Genomic DNA, 17,268 nt, shown 5'->3' with positions numbered 1-17,268 from the left:
GAAAATCAAAAGCACAAAGAACAAACTGTTCAAGACTCCACATGACAATCTCATTTCTGAAGAACCATCAAAACCATTCTTCATTTAAAACCTGCGTCACACAGAATCTGAAAAATCACAAAGTTTCTTCATCTGGCATGCAGAGGCTCACTGAGCTCGAGGCACATCAGTGTACGGTGCTGATATAACTTATTTTTCTAAAAACGAATGCTGTCAAGGCCGTCTGTAGCTGGAAAAATCTGAAATGTCTAAAAGAGTATTATGTAAATCTGGAGCCTGTCGAGGATTTTCGAGGCCAGGGACGAAGGTGGGAGTCAAGTAAAATAAATTTGTAGAGCTGGAGGTCAAACTTGGACTCAGAGGGGTTTGTGAGTGTAAGTGTAGGTGTGCTTTACCTGACCTGGCTGCCTCTAATGCATGTTTGATGTAACGCTCTGCTTGGATACAGTTGAGGTTCAATTCAATCAAAAAAGCAGACCATATTGAAAGAAAACGCCACATGCTTGTGGAGCGGCTCTCCTGGCAGGCAAGAAAGGCTCCTTCTGATAAGAAACACTGGAGGGAAAAGGTAGAATCCCATAGTTAACAAAGAGCATTTCAATTAATGTTCAATTATGTTGAGCTATCTTATCTCTACACACTTTCTCTGACATGGTTGGTGTGCTTTAACTCCAGGGGTAACTTGTTTGACCAGTAGTGACATCACCCATTTGTTTCTGAAGCAGAGTTTTGATGCCTATTGGCGTTGGCAGCCACATTAGAACAGGGCGTTGGTTGCAACTCTCTCTTCTCTGTCCGTTTTTGTAATTTTTTCATCTCTTTATCTTCATCTTTGTATTTGGAGTGGATCATTACTTTGTATGGTTCATTTGTCAGTCATAGACACTAAAAACTGGTTTTGTCTTCAGTGATGTTTTTACTACTTTTTCTCCAGTGTTTGTCTAGAGATCCTACATGTAACCATGGATGCATTGTTTTTATGTGAAATCAGCTGTTAGCAGCCTGTAGCATGACTATGCTAACTGGTGCAAGGCCGGATGTTTCCCCACAAGGAGAGGAGAAGGAGGTGCGGACAATGTGGTGGTTCTCAGGTGTGAGCTAAGAAGTGAAGACATTGACCTGTCCTTCCATTCTTTGTTATTGGGAACATGAGATCTATTTCCAATGAGATGGACAAGCTAGCAGTGCTAACCCACCAACAGAGGGAATACTAGAAGGTAGACTAGCATCATGCTATTCACAGAGATGGCTAACGGAGCTTACTTATGTTTTCTTGATTCTTGAAATTTAACATTGCTTTTGCCAAAGTAGTATGAGGTACAGCGGGGAGCTTTCAGGGCCTCTGATTGGACAAATTCATGATCAGATTTTTTAAGTTATGTAGAGACATATGAAAATTAAGCCCCATTCTTTTACAGCTATATACTCTAGATTCTTATTTCTTTATTCTGAGACCACAGGAAACTGGATAGAGCAGGTAAAAGAGGGGGGAGTGGGGAATGACATGCGGCAAGGGTTCCATATGTTGTAATCAAACCCAGGCCTCACATTCGAGGGCTCAACCAAGACTGGGAGGCCACACTTTAAAAATGTTTTTTTACCATCAAAATCAGGTTTTCTGAATTGGTGTCCATGTGGTTTCCAGTACTTTTTGAGCCAACTTCAGGTGGATGCTTCCTTTTTCTACCCTGACATGTTTTGACTAAAAGCGTCTTGTAGTCTAGAAGAGTCATGTGATGTTGTGGTGATAAAATAGACCAATAAGAGTTAAGATATCTTGCCCTTCACCTCTAATACGGCAGCATGATTGACCCACCTGGGTCATACCAATCCATAATCTCAAAGTCTTTCATCCTGGCAGCCGTGTAAAGGAAGGATTCTTGTTTAATTAAACATAAACATCACTGATGTTAAGTTCTGGCAAGGGATTAGCCGTTTTAAGCGATTGGAATTGGGAAACAGATGCTGTTAAAGACACGAGAGCCAAAAATGGAAGGTTTCTTTTTGTGTTTGTTTTTCTGTCAGTTTTAGGTGATGTAATTACGTTTCATTTTGTCCTGAGCTGCAGCTCCACAGAGTCTTAAAACAACATTACTAAAGACTATGAGCTTTTGTTGTGTATTATCTCTAAATTTAACACACGTTTGACTTTGGCGCTGTTGGTTGGAAGTTAAAGGAAGACTTCACTTCAGGCTGTCAGAATGTCTCAGAGGTAAAGGTGACTATTTCTGATTAATAATTGATGAAATTATAAATCTAAAGAGCGTTAACTGCATCATCAATTATTAACATCCTCCTTAATTGCTGCCCCAACGGACTCTTGACTTGAACTGGAGACGTTGCATCTGTTGTGATTAAAGCCACAAAGGAAAACTAATCAGAAGGAAAATGATGGAGAAAGCTGGAGACTCGAACAAGAAGCACCTCAGATTTTACACATCAAAGTTTGTTTTCAGCTCTCCGGAGTACTACTGCACATGTAAGAGATGTTGTGCTTAATTTTGTTCAAAGTACCATCGCGCCCATTTGTGTTGTTGCCAATGTTCGGCTTGTAACTTTCAAAGAGGAATCAGCGCTTTGGACACTCGGAGCTTTTTCAGGTCTTGCCCTGAAATCTGAAGTAGCACTCAGGTTCAAAAGAGGTTAAAAGCTACATTACTCCCAAAAAAACAGAAAAGTGATGCCAGGACCGAGGTGATTGCAGTTTCTTGTGTTGGCAGCACATAAAACCAGGAATGTTTCCAGCTCAAGTCGAAAGAGACTTTTGATCCAGGAGGAAGTAAAATGAGTTGGAGTTCATCAAAGCAAGGAGGAGAAAAAAGCCTCATACCATGAAGATGAACACAGAAAAACAACTTCATTCAGGAATGGAACAAGCCAGATTTAACAAAGAGGCTTTGTCCAAACACCAGCCTCAAGGTCACCGTCAAAGAAGAAGAAGTTCAACATCGACAGCTCTGTGTAACATCAGCTGAAACAGTAACTCTTGGTGAAAGTCTAAAAGACTCTGGTTTCAGGGGTCAAACACAGCTGACACAAAGAGCTCTTTAGATTCAGCTCATTAAAGAAACTCTTAAGGACTCCTGTGTGCGGGGAAATTTCATCTTAAAGATGAAAATGAGTGAGTATAAGATGTGACTCTGTTCCCTGATGAGAGGAAAGAACGCTAAGAGCTGGGACGAGAGTCAGCCTGAAAATGGTGGGGTTTTTTTTAGCAAAAGGTAAAAAGTGAGGAGTGAAATTTATTTTGACAAAGCTGGTTGAATTCCATTTTTACTTCTAAAAAGCAAGTGAATTACCTGGCAGGAGGAAAGCTGGACCAACAGGAGAGACTCTCTACACACGGATAGGTTAATACCTAACTTAACATTCAGAGTGTGTGGTGCTTCAGCAATAAAAGCTTTTGGTTAGAAGTTGATGGAGGCGACCTGAAAGCTAGTCAGTGTTGGACCACTTGACAAAATTTCTGTGACCTGGGACAGGAATTGGATAGTATAGACCCCTTTAACAACGCATCAAAGAATTTTAAAAGCTATAGAAGATTTTGATTCCCAATGAAAGGAGTTCTTTGCAGAAACATGTGTGTAAGCTCCAGGTATCGAATGCTGACGATACTGCTTACCCTACCATTTGGCCCTGATGGCCCCAAAACACCCAGCAAGGGTATACATGAGTTTTGAGAGAAAATATATCAAAGGGGTTTCATTAAGTTAGGCCTACAACACCTTGTGAAGACACAACAAATGGGTCTGATGCCACAGAACTCAACCTCAAGGTTTGCCTGAATGCTCTACCTTCCCCTATTTTAAAACTAGGGTAGAGGATGAGGAGGAAGGTGGGAAAGAAACCAAAGCAAAGACTTTTGTGGAAACAGGATATTAGTGAGAAAGCAGTTTTGACCACAGCCCACTTCACGAAGTGAGGCTGTATGCCCTACCTTCCCCTATTCCAACATTTTCATGAGGGAGGAAGGACAGTAGAGAAAGACCACAAAGGGGGTCAGTGGAGTAGTATTTGTGAGAACAGGAATGCCAGAGCTAGCAAGCAAAAACTGTTAGGGCTAGGTCTCATCATAAAGTTAGGCTGCATGCTCTACCTCCCCATTATCACTCATTGCAAAGAAGACAAAGAACTCAAAACAAAGCAAGATGTCAGAAAGTAGATGACAAAGGCTGAGCCAGGTCTGAAGCCTGATCAGACAAGAGCTCACCTCTTGCCTGACTGGGCTGCACACTCTACCTCCCCTTCCTTCCACATTACCATGTGTAGGAGAAGGAGAAAAAGCAAAGAGAAATGTCTGTGAAAAGATACCAGAAAGTGGACAAAGTCAGAATGAGAGGCCTGTTTGGGGTCAAGCTTACTCTTTCGCCAAGCAATGCCTGTACACTCTACCTTCCCCCTTTCCAACATTTCCATGAGGGTAAAGGACAGTAGAAAAAGACTGCAAATGGAAGAGTCTGTGGAGTAAAATTTGTGAGAACAAGGACGCCAGAGCTAGGGAGCAAAAACTGTAAGGGCTAGATCTCATCATACAGTTAGGCTGCATGCTCTACCTCCCCATTATCCCACATTGCAAAGAAGACAAAGAACTCAAAACAAAGCAAGATGGCAGAAAGTAGATGACAAAGGCCTGAAGCCTGATCAGACAAGAGCTCACCTCTTGCTTAACTGGGCTGCACGCTCTACCTCCCCTTCTTTCCACATTGTCACAAGTGAAAAGAGGGGGAAAAAGCAAAGAGAAATGTATGTGAAAAGATATCAGAAAGTGGACGAAGCTAGAATGAGAGGCCCTTTTGGGGTCAAGCTTATTCCTTGCCAAGCAATGCTGTACACTCTACCTTCCCCTATTCCATGAGGGCAAAGGAAAGTGGAGAAAGACAGCAAGAGAAGAGTCAGTGGAGTAATATTTATGAGAACAGGAATGCCAGAGCTTGCAAGCTAAAACTATTAGGGTTACATTGCATGTCATACAGTTAGGCTGCATGCTCTACCTCCCCATTATCCCACATTGCAAAGAAGACAAAGAACTCAAAACAAAGCAAGATGTCAGAAAGTAGATGACAAAGGCTGAGCCAGGTCTGAAGCCTGATCAGACAAGAGCTGACTCCTTGCTTGACTGGGCTGCACACTCTACCTCCCCTTCCTTTCCACATTGCCATGGGTGAAAAGGGGGAAAAGCAAAGAGAAATGTCTTTGAAGAGATATCAGAAATTGGACAAGGAAGGAAAAACCAGAATAAGAGGCCAGTCTGGGGTCCGTACTCCTTGCCAAGCAATGCTGCACACTCTACCTACCCTACCTTACCATTGCCATGAGGTTAAAGGGCAAAAGAGAAGGGAAACAGAAGGATTAGTCTGTGGAATGATATTAGAAAGTGGACAGGAAAGGAAGAGATGGGGCAAGAAGCTTGTTTTGGCCTGAAGTGGCCGTTGCCAGATTGGACTGTATGCTCTACCTTCTTTTCTGTAGTAACTGCTATAACTGACATCACCATCTGTCCCCATGCTGACCTCTATATCTATGTCCATATTTGATATCTTATCTTAGATGAGACGTTTCTCTACTCTCTGTTGTTTCTTCCTTCCTCATTTAAATGCAGTTTTCTTGTGTATTGTCTCCTCGGCTTTGTGCAGCTCTTTGGTTTATCATTGAATTTTTTAAACGGTGCTTTATAAATAAATTTGATTGACTGATCGATTGAACTGCTGCTAAACAGAGAAACGGCTCAAACTGCCAAAATCAAATAAGCGTTTGGAGAGGAATAATCTCTTAATGTGCCTCCATCTTAAACCTTCATGCAAAATAACAGCTGACACCCTTTTAAAATAAACGTCCGTTCATTCAAACAAGCGTTTAAAACCTGAAATAACCCAGACTGAGACAAAAAAAATCTGTTACAAATTACACCTCTAAGTTTAGCTCCGAACAGAGCAGGAGACGAGGAAGGTACCCTGAGAGGCAGAAAGCCGTGTGGAGTAAATTGGTTTCAGAGTACAATGAGACCTCTTCTAACCAGCGCTGGGAGGAGGAAACTTCACCCACATGTGCCCGAGTCTCAGCTGGCCTGGCAGAGGCTCGGCTTTAACTGGATTATCAACAAAAGGCGAGCTCGATAACTAATAGGCCTCTTCTTCCTCCTCCCTTTTCTCTGCTCCCCCATCCTCCGTCCCTTCTTTCTTATTCCATCTCGCCGTCTTCCTTCTCCGTCTGAGCGTGGCTGCGAGATAATGCGGAACACTTTCATGCCTCCTGCTGAATTAAACATGGAGGGAACAGCTCGTACTGGGTGTGAAAGCTGAGGCACAGAGCGGGACTTAAAAAGAGGATATATATACAATGAGTCCCCTGAGTGCTGCTGAACAGTTCTGTACAATTAAAAAGATGTGTCGTAGATAGACAGCGCAGAAAAAAAAAAGCTTAGCAGAGTGGTCTTTTTTTTGCTAATTGGCCACGTTGAACAGGACTTGACGTTGTCATATGAAGGAATCAGCCAATCCCCTTGCGAAGAGGTGGCACCGCTCAGAAAAATACTCCCCAGAGACTCTTTTCTCACTTTCGGTATTCATGGTTGGAGCTGTAGAGCCCGTCCTGCCAATCTTTTATTCACGCGCTGTCATCTTTACGCAGCAGCCAACCAAATGGGCTCAACAAGCAACAAATCTCTAACTCCAGGCTCGCTGGTGAATAATTGACAGTGTTTCAAACGTATTCGGTCTCAGGTGGTTCAGAGACGGGAAAAAAACCTGCTGAAGTCCTCTCATCCTCTCAGCAGGGGAGAGGTTTCACTCTCTGTTCGAGCTCTTGCTTTTTTAAGCTCTCGATTGCTCTGATCTGAGAAGAAAAAGTCTCCCTTTCTCTCCTGGCCTATTTGGTATTCCCTTGGTGGAGTACGCCAGCTCGGTCCTCCAGCCTCCCCTCCCCTCCCCTCCCCTCCGTTCCACTCTCTTTCCCTCTGACAGAGCCGAGTGACCTGTTACGGAGTCCCCCTGCTTAACATGGGCGCCACACATTTGCAGCAGCGAGGACAAGGCTTTACAGGGGTTACGTTCGGGACTCAGCCTCCCCAGAGCAATTCTCCGTGTGAGGCGGAGCAATGGGCTAAAGATCGGGGAGGGACGACTGTAACTCACACGACCTCATTTTCAACTCATCGGACACACTGCTGCGAGCGTCTAGTTTTCTAACAACAAAAAGGAGGATATAAGGAGGAGAAATCTCTTTTAAAGGATGATTAAATCTTATCAAAGACAAACAGATTTGTCATGCATCGTTTAATACAGTTTATTAAATTTGTTTCAAGGTGGCATCTTAACGCTCCTCTGAAATCTCCTAAAAAAAAGAGACACAAAGTTTGAAGGGTTTCAGATGTTTTTCTGGTACTCTAAAATCTAACTGATACAACAATCAAGAAGTTCAATCCTTAGAAAAAAAGACTTTGTCCTGTTTTAAATCCCATCTATGGCGGTCATTGTAATGTCTTTAGCATTGTGAACTTTTTGGAGTCATTTTCAAACAGCACTTTTCTGTATGTCCTAGTGTGGTCACAGTCTTTCTTTGGAGATTTGGATGTTAGTTACATAAAGGTTCCTGCATTATTGTAGACCACAAGGATCCAGAATTCAAATCCACGTTCAATAGCATGTGAAAATTCTGCAAGTCCAAAGGTCAACTTTTTCTGTTGCTTGATAGAGCAACAACTAAGAATCGTTTTTAAGACCTCAAAGGGAAGCTGGAAATCAGTACATGGGGGCATTTGGCATGGGTTTTTGTGACACCCTTGGCCAGAAACAGTAGTGTTTTTCTGAGGTTAAAGACTACGTTTCCCATGAACACCATCACCCACTCAGTATGTGGCTCTTGTTTTGAAGCAAAGAAATCCTACCAGTGCTCCTCTACCAGCTACAGCCTCACCAAGCAGAACTAACGTAACCTCACAGTGCCTTTAGCTAAATGACTCCCAGCTGTTTTAGAGCATTTGGACCAATCTTTGAAGACCCAAAGGTTATTGTGTTTATGACTATGTAAACACTAGAACTTCCAAAAGAATGAGTAGACTGTCTTCTTTCCTCAGGAACTTCTTTTTTGTCGCTGGCTTTTCCCACCCTTTAGTTATTAGCAGTAGATCTTCACCAAAAACAACTATTTTTAACCAAAAACCAGCTTTGATCACGCTCGTCTTCAAAGCTCCATCCTTTGATCCTCTCCATGATCTTTGTTGTCTTTCCTTATGACTTCGACACATACTCTTTTAGTTGCCTGAACTTGTCATACTTGCAACGCTTCGTCGTTATCCCTGTCATCTCACATCCTCATCTCATGATCTTTGCTAATCTTTCATCCAAAGAGAGCATCGCTGCCACCTACAGGGGTAAGTTAGTCAGTACACTAGTTTACAAGCCTGATATTGATGAACAAACTCCTACAAACCATTCCCCAGCACGCCCAGTTGAAAATACATAATTCACGTCTATAAACATATACACAGGTCGTAATCAAAGTTGTGTTTATATACTTTAACATTAACCAATGAGTTAATGACAGTCATCCTGTAAAGATTTGCTTTAAAACTACTTTGCGACTGACTTTGGACTTTTTAAATCCAGGCTTAAAACCTACTTATTCAGACTGGCTTTAAATGTACAGTAAAGGGATGAGATATTCTTGCCATTTGTATTGTATTGTATTGTATTGTTATATTGAATTTGAATTATTGTGTCCTGATGTTGATAATTTTAATGGAAAGCACTTTGGTCACTTTGTGTGTTGTAAAAAGCTCTACAGTTTTACGTTGCCTGATTGAGGTCCAGACCTGGAGTTAAAGTGACCCAGACTAGATTAAACCCCCAGTATAATCTGGTCTAGGCCTGATGTCATTCCCCCAGGCTACGAAGCTATATTCATCATATATGAGTTAATCATTTACTGACTTTTACAACTTTTCTGTGTCCGTTTGGATAAGTGACCCCTTTTAACTTCCGTTATGGCGATACTTCCATTGTGTCACCGTATGTTTGCATTCACTGTGATTATTTTTTCTGAAATCAAACCTTTTTTAAACACAAAACTCCTGGCTCAAGAGGGATATATTCTGGTCTGGAGGGGACAGTCTAGCCCAGTCTGTTAAAGACCCCCTGATGAAGTTTGGGCCAAAACATACAAGGGTTCAGTTTAGACAGACAGGGGGTTATTGGGCCTGCTATACCGGCTCCTCTCAGTGATGTGCAAGGTGAAACATCGATCCAGTTTGAAGCTAGCTTTGCAGAAATAAGACATAATCACCTGAGTGACTCCAAATGTGAAAGCTAAAGCCTGTGTATCAAATGTCATCATCCCGATATCACACAGAGGCGTTTATTTCACTCAGAAGTCAACCTGACCTATATTTGTGCTGCTGTTGTCATGCAATCTGCAGCAGGTGTAAACCCATGCTTGTGTTTGAGCTCGAGGGACTCCACTATTGCTGGGAAGAAAGTCCACGTCTTCCTAGGTAAGCAAAACTTCCTCCACATCCAGTAGCAGATCTGTTGAAGAGGCTAAATATCCCAGAGCAGGTGCGGTAAGCTGCGCTGTGCTGCGAAAAGTGCTGAGGAGGGGAAGAGGTGAGGGAGTCGGGTATTTATAGAGCGATCAGACGGCTCAGAGTAATTAATTACCCGCTTCTCCACAGAGGATTGTTTCAGAAAGGTTTTTTTTTTATTGAAAATGGGTTGTGCAAAAACAAAAGTTATGACTCATGATGAGTTTTCTCACTAAGGGTACATGCTCGCTACAAGACTCCCGGACTAATTAGGCACCAAAGTGGGATCAGAGACGACTGTTTAAATTATGGTGCTGCTTGAAAACCCTGGAGAAAAGAAGTGCTGAGGCGCACAATGGCCAAATTAAGGGTAACTCACTTAGGGTGGGATGAAAGAGTGGCTTCAAGTTTGTGTTTCCCATTCTGGAGGTGTTTACATCATGGTGTGAGGTGTCGTCAGAAGCTCTGAATTGCAAATGAACCACATTTTCTGATGAATCTCAATCTAACAGATGAACAGTGGGGAAAATAAGTCTTGAACGCGTCAACTTTTTTCTCATTACATTTATTTCCAAAGCTGCAATTCAAACGGAATTTCTACCAGACATTGGTATTACCTCAAATAATCCAAACATGAAAAGAAATCACAACGTTCAGGTCCATAAATAATGATTATGTGGAATTAAGTACAATAACACGGGAAAAAAGTATTGAACACACCATGGAAAAGTTGTATACTTTGGCAAGGAAATGCACCATACCACCTGAAATCTGTCAGTAATTATTACTTGAACTTCCAGTTAATGCAAACCAACCTGATTGTTGCTCAGCATTAGAATGGAACTGGTTACAGACTTATATCAAAGCACCTGAATATTCCAGTCAGCACCGTTGGGGCTGTTCACAAGTGGAAAAAGCACCACCTTACCATCAACAGGCCACGCACAGGAGCTCCTTGCAAGATATCTGACCAGGGAGTCAGAAAGATAGTCAGAAGAGTACTCAACAAGCCAAGGACCACCCTGAAAGTGCTCCAGAAAGACTTGGGGGCAGCAGGAACAATTGTTACAGAGAAAACAATAGGAAACGCACTCAACCACCGTGGCCTCTATGGACGCTCAGCCCGCAAGACTCCATTCCTCAAGAAAAGGCATGTTGAAGCTGGTTTAAAGTTTGCTAAACAACATCTTGACAAGCCTGTAGAATACTGGGAGAATGTTGTCTGGTCAGATGAGACCAAAACTGAACTTTTGGGCTGTCATACTACAGACCATGTTTGGAGGAGAAATGGCACTGCACATCACCCAAAAAACACTACACCAACAGTGAAGTTTGGAGGTGGAAGCATCATGGCATGGGGTTGTTTCTCGTCTCATGGTGTTGGCAAACTTCATATAATTGACGGAGCAATGAATGGAGCCATGTATGGGGAAATTCTTGATCTGAATCTGCTGACATCCACCAGGATGATGGAGATGAGACGTGGCTGGACACGGCAAAGTTGACTCTCAAATGGTTTCAAAAAAAGAAAACCAATCTGTTAGAATGGCCTTGTCAATCACCTGACTTAAATCCAACTGAACATTTGTGGAAAGAACTAAAGAAAAGGGTTCACCAGAGGGCACCAAAGAATATTCCAGATTTAAAGACAATCTGTTCAGAGGAATGGGCCAAAATCTCACCTGAGCATTGTGGGCCATTAGTTCAAACATACAAGAAGCATCTGGAAGCTGTCATTGCAAACAAAGGCTTCTCCACTGAGTATTAGATGAGTCTCAGTTAGCGTGTTCAATACTTTTTTCCAGTGTTAATTACACATAAACATTATTTATGGACCTGAACGTTGTGATTTCTTTTCATGTGTGGATTATTTGAGTTAATACCAATGTCTGGTAGAAATTTCGTTTGAATTGCATCTTTGGAAATAAATGTGATGAGAAAAAAGTTGACGCATTCAATACTTATTTTCCCCACTGTATTTCTTGTCTTCTCCAGAGTCAATAAGTCTTGCAGCATGCATGCACCCCATGGAGCTGAAAACACGTCAAATCCAAACTGTACTGCAGTGATACAATAATCAGTCACGTGTCACATGTGGCGACAGAAGTCACAGTATGGCTGCTTTAATGTCACCGTCAATCTGTCTGTGAAATACGATGAAGTGTCTCCACTGAAAGGTTTGGTTATATAGCAGATATAACCGTCTCATTTACAGGATAACAGACTGCACAGTGTGTAATGTTCAACAACAATCAACAACAAGGGCGCCGCTCTCGGGGGGAGCGGAGCTGAAACGAACTTCCTGAACACAGTGAGAGGAAAAAACAAATAAACCAATCATCTGAGAAACTTTTTAATGATGGATGAAGCTGTGTTCAGATCTTCAGACCCACACAAACAGAGTTCCAATGTAATCTTAAGTATCAACATCTTAATCATTATCACAATATATCCTTACATCGTAATGAGATGTGATCAAATGTGATGGGTTGAGACTTGGATGGCTGTGCACACGCTCTAAATGTACATGAGATGATCACGTTTCTAGAAGATTCCCTTTTCGCATCTGTTCTAACAGATTCAGCTAGTTTGTCATAAACCCGTTAATATATAATTTACTGCTTTATACTTATACCGCAGATAACTCCGGCTGTCGAATACTGCATGAGAGAAAGAACGCCGACATGAGTCAGAGGCAGAGGATGTGACACAAAATCTGGTCTAGTTCCTTTAATCTCTCTGTTAAAGTGGTCAGTCTGGATTTTGAGACTTTGATCAGACTGGTTTTGTATCTTCAAGGAGGTTTCCACTCCCAGAAGGCTCCCTCCCTCACTTCACAAAGTTCCTTTGAAAAAAAGACAGAAGCAAAAATTCAAGTCATACTGTAAAATCTGGTGTATAGGACACACTTTCATACCTTTGTCTTTCATTTCAACAGAGGGGTGGCTCCTGTCTACTATATAGACATCCACCATTATGATCGCCAGTGTTGGGGAAGTTACTTTTAAAAAGTAGTGTTTGTTGGTTACACAATACTTCTGGGAAAAAGTAGTGCCTTACTCTACTTAGTTACCCTCTATGGAAAGAAACTTTTTACGTGACTTGTTACTTTTACGTTTGGGTAGAACCCCATCTCATTTCCTAAATGTGTATAGGCCTACATCAAGTCCTACTATGGAGGACATAAGGGATTATTCTTTTTTACTCTTTATTCTGAAAAATGCCACAGAGCAGTGGACAAGAAAAACAATAATGCCATGATGACTGAATGCTCTCTGCATGCTATTGCGAGTCCAGTCTCAGTGAGAACTTGCAACTATTGGGCATGCTCACAGCTGAGGCAGTGCTGCTGTCAAATCAGTCCCTTGGAAAAGTCATGTTGTGCCCAACTGAAAAAGGAACTACGTTTCGTTACCATATTTTTAGAAGTAACACATTATGCTACTTTTTTTTACCCCCAAAAGTAGTTATGTTACTGTAACATGTTACTTTGTAACTTGTTACACCTAACATTGATGATCGCCCATGTTTCAATGCTTAACTTTCCAAAACTTCCCCCCGGAACTACGAGCTTTTGTAACCATCGGAACTAGGTTCTAGATTTAGGGGCCGTTTAAGGCAATGGTTTTAGGGTTTCTTGCGTTGCGGCCGCGTGTTTACATGGTAACAGCATTTTAGCCAACCTATTAAACTTTTGAAAACAGCCTCCAGAGTGGAATTTTACTGAAACACTGCTGCCACTGTTGCCATTTAAACCGTAAGGTGGCGTTTTCAGTGGAAATGCTGACGTCACGCTTCGTTTTGACCCCTGACTGTCTTTCAACAAAATGTGCATCTGTCGTTCCACTTCTACACTTAGCATTCACCAATACACCAGATGATCGGCTCAAATCTACTTCAGTGAAGGTCTACCAGTTATAGCGCCAACTACAGGCCTGGCATACTAACTTCAGCGTTTTCTGTCCCTCAGGGTTTCCATGTGAACGCAGATTTTTTCACTGCGTTTAACCGTTTTCGGATTAAACGTCATGCAAAAGGGGCCTTACCCTCAGCTATGATTGACTTGGTTTAGTACGTCCCAAACATGATCTTCTTTGAGGCCTTATAGTGTGAATGTGTCTCTGTCAGCTCCTGGTGTTCCAGTTAAAAGAGTGACCCTGTAAACTGGAGACCTTCAGCTGAACGTGTCAGATAATATCCAGTTTACTTAAGCTGCTCAAACCCAAGAGAAGTTGTAGGAATGCATCCAAGTTTAGCATGATACATGTGCCATAATAACCTCATCAGAAAAGTTTTGGCTGATAATCTAAAACTGAAAGTTTTTAATCAATCAGCTTCAAATGGGGACAACTTTTGCCACTAGCACTCGTCTCCTTTTAGGTATCTACAAATCCATCTGCAATGACTTAAGCTTGATCAAAAGCAGCACAGGCTGGGTATACTCCATGCTAACAGGCTAACTGCAGGGCATCATTTCTGCTGAATGGCCTTTATCGTTGTCTTACTGCCCTCTACTGGTTTGGCACTGTTTTGCAATTACTTTTTTTCTCCTTATGTCACTGGCCTTTTTCGTATAAACTACAAACAATGGGAGAGGAACTTAAAAGTCTAAAAACACCCATGGAAAACCTTTATTACCCCTCTGCGTCTCATTTTGGTGTGACCTATATTCCAGATTTTACGTTATTTTGAATTCTCCTGAAGAAAGAAAAGAAAGTGTCTGGACTTTATAAGGCAGTTATGTTCCAGTGTGTCTCACTTGTCAACTCTTTGTCAGATATTAAGCAAAATGTGTTACACAAAACACCAGCTTTAAAAAAGGAAACTGCAACTTTTCTGATGAAGCTGTGCATGCTCAAACTGTCCTAAAAAATACACCTAGAAGTCAAAGATGTTCAGTCTAACCTGCAGAAGTTTCACTTCCTCTGAGAAAGTTCTGCAGTGCACCAGAAACAAAGATTTGGAGGATTTAATGTAGCCTGCTTTCACTTCTCCTTTGAAATGTGTCATGTAGACCGTGTCTTTACATCCAATCAGAGGACAGAAGAGAAAATAATCCCGTACACAGCCGAGGAACGTTCTGCAGGGCATGGAAAATGAAAACATGAAATACAACAGCTCCCACAAAAGCTGGTGAACATTTTGCCTCGCTGAATGCAGCCCAGATAGAAATATATAAATACGAGTTATCCCCGTCCCCTGCACACAGGCATCGCGACACTCGTCTAAGCCGCCCTTTGTGTAAATAAAGACAGAAAGAGCAGAAAGAGATGTGTGTGTGTGTGTGTGTGTGGGAACAGAAAGAAAATATCCAAAGAGGGAAAATAGAGTTAGAAGCAAAGAAAATCACATCTTTTTTTACCCATTAAATGAGTCATTACCGACCCGACGTGGTGCTGTGTGAAACCCCCAAGGCTCCTGGTGCGTCTATTCCTCCGCCAGATCGACACCATTACACAACAGTAACAACAACAACAGCAACAACATCTACAACAAGAACAAGAACAACAACTGTGCTATAGTGAGACGACGCCCAATATATAGATGATGCACTTCATTAACACCACAGCCAGCCACACATTAGCACACCGGCATGTTTCTCAGGTTTTGACGGCACCCTTTGGGAAGCCAGGTGGTGCCGTCGCTCGGTCACTACGAGCCAAAGAAAAGTCGTTTCCGCGTCGAACAGGAACTCCATCATTGTTGCCGAAAACTGCGAGTTTGTCTCTTCAAGCAATTCAGAGTCCAAGGCATGTGAGAAGAGCTGAAGGCAACATCCACAGAAGCTGTTTGGACAGTTTAAAGAGAGTCATGGTTACAGGCTTTTATTTTGAAACAGGAAGGCGGTTTTTGAATACTCTTGGTTTTGGAGTAGTGGTTATTGTGCTGAATATGTTTTGTTTTTTTGCGGTAAGGTATAAGTTACAAACAATGTAGCCACTCGACACAATCACACACTTGCGAAGCTGAAGAAACAAGAAGCTAGCGATAAGCAGCGTTGCGTCAGTAGCGTTTTTTTTTTCCGTTTCGTTCCGTTTGGCGACATCGAATGAAATCTGTCTCCATGATACAGTTAAACACAGAGCACTACTGCCATCACAAGTTTCTCTTCGTGTTTTCTTTGTTTTTTTTAATTCATTTTTTTTTTTTATAAAATCACACAGTCAGCTCCAAGCAGAGATGATGTAACTGATCCTGAATCAGGTGTTCAGCTAATGGAAGCGATGTTGGTAAATCTGGTGGCGCCATCACCTCCGTTATGTTCAGCCCTCACCTTCCCTTTCCTCCCCGCCGTCCTCAGACGTAAATGGCAGTCCGGGAAATGACAGAGCCGTCTCTCTGAGACTCCATATCGTCGTCGAGGTAGACATCCACCTCTTCGTCACCGCCGTGACCTCTGCGGACGTGGTAAGCTGGGGGTAGCATGTTCCCGCCTCCGAATCTGTCGTACCGCTCCTCTTCCTCCTCCATGCTGTCATCAAGGTCAAACTTCCGCCTCTCGGGTTCGTCAATCTCGCCGCTGAGGAGGATGTCGTGAGCGGAGGGGGGGTTTCCGATGGAGGCGTGGTGGAGGTGGTGATGGTGGAAGTCGTTGGCCTTTTCCGTAAGAGTCCCCGTGGCGTCGCAGCCCTCCCTGTACGTGTAAATGGGCCCGTTGTTGTTGGCTCCCGTTCCGTTCTTGCTGCCGTTGTTGGAAGTCCCGCTGAAGAGCAGCCGAGCTTTGTTCCCGTAATCCCCGCCATTGCTGCCACCGCTTCCTGTGGCGATGGAGTCCCCGCTGCTCGGGTATCCGCGCCTCTGCTGTCGGCGGCATCGGGTCAGGAGAACAGCAATGAGCGCGACAACCAAAAGCAGCGCCAGGAGGGATCCGATGACGGCGCCTGCCACTACACCGGCACTGGATGGATCCTCCAAGGCTTCTGCAGAGGGGATGGAGGGGTTGGAAGGAGGGATGGAAAAATGGGTGGAGGGAAAGAAAAAATTGGAATTGGTGGCTGTGCTATGGGAAGTCTCGCAGGAGGAATTCACAGTGTGCTGTGGTGAAAGTGTCGTCTTCGTCTACGTGTGCTACAATCCTCTTACAAGTGTGTAGTAATGTTCTCCTCAGTGTAATCCCTTGGTGAGGGTGCAGTCAGTCATTGCTGGGATCAGGCTGAATGGGACTCATTCACTCTTTTCCAGAAGCTCGTTGCGCTGCATTTCGCAGACATTTTTCTTAAAACAAAAGTCAGTCCAGCTGCTGGCACTTGATTCTCTGTGGCCCCGCCCCCCTTTGCCAGCTGGAGACAAGCCTTTCACTACTGTAACGATCCTTTGTTCTACACTTCATGTTGGTGTGAGCCAAGTTTGCCTTTCCACTCTTGTTTCAGTCGTAGATTGAAACAACAATGAGAGATGGTTCAACAGCAGCAGCAAAAAAGCAGTTTAGTTTGTGCCTTGTCTTTGCCACGGGTTAGAGCATCGGCCCAGCAGAGCCACAAAGACAGACACAGACACAGACAGACACACAGACAGGCAGAGGGGTTATTTAAAGAGGATCAGAAGAAATGAGCTCAAAGTCACGCCTTGGTAGTGCCACAATGTTCAACTTGCTTCCATTTTTACACCGTTTCTTCCCTAATTACACCCACTCCTCATCCTCTCCCCTCCCTTTCATCCTCCCATCCTCTGCTTCTCCTCCCCATGCCTCTCTTATCAGTCAGCCAGGCAAACCACAGGGCAGAGTGATCGCCTGCTGTCAACCCAGGACC

The 17,268-nt window shown here is 43.1% G+C and overlaps 1 protein-coding gene across 2 annotated transcripts in view; it reads right to left on the bottom strand.

Annotated features, from left to right (window-relative positions):
- pvrl2l (PVR cell adhesion molecule related 2 like) overlaps nt 1-17,268 on the bottom strand; it is a 564,571-nt gene that overhangs the window by 190,144 nt on the left and 357,159 nt on the right. Inside the window, exon 7 of one of the 2 annotated variants that reach the window (XM_074686275.1) lies at nt 9,680-16,437. The exons of the other annotated variant lie outside the window; for it this stretch is intronic. Coding sequence (XP_074542376.1) covers nt 15,815-16,437 — 623 coding nt within the window. The 3' untranslated portion in view covers nt 9,680-15,814. Of the gene's footprint in view, nt 1-9,679; nt 16,438-17,268 lie in introns of those variants that run through there. 2 annotated transcript variants of the gene reach the window in all.

This window comes from Halichoeres trimaculatus, unplaced genomic scaffold (genome assembly GCF_033239565.1).
Source record: "Halichoeres trimaculatus isolate MK-OKI-2021-1 unplaced genomic scaffold, fHalTri1.1 fHalTri1_scaffold_14, whole genome shotgun sequence".
In the NCBI taxonomy this organism is placed as follows: domain Eukaryota; kingdom Metazoa; phylum Chordata; class Actinopteri; order Labriformes; family Labridae; genus Halichoeres; species Halichoeres trimaculatus.
This window is presented reverse-complemented; position numbering and strand designations above follow the sequence as displayed.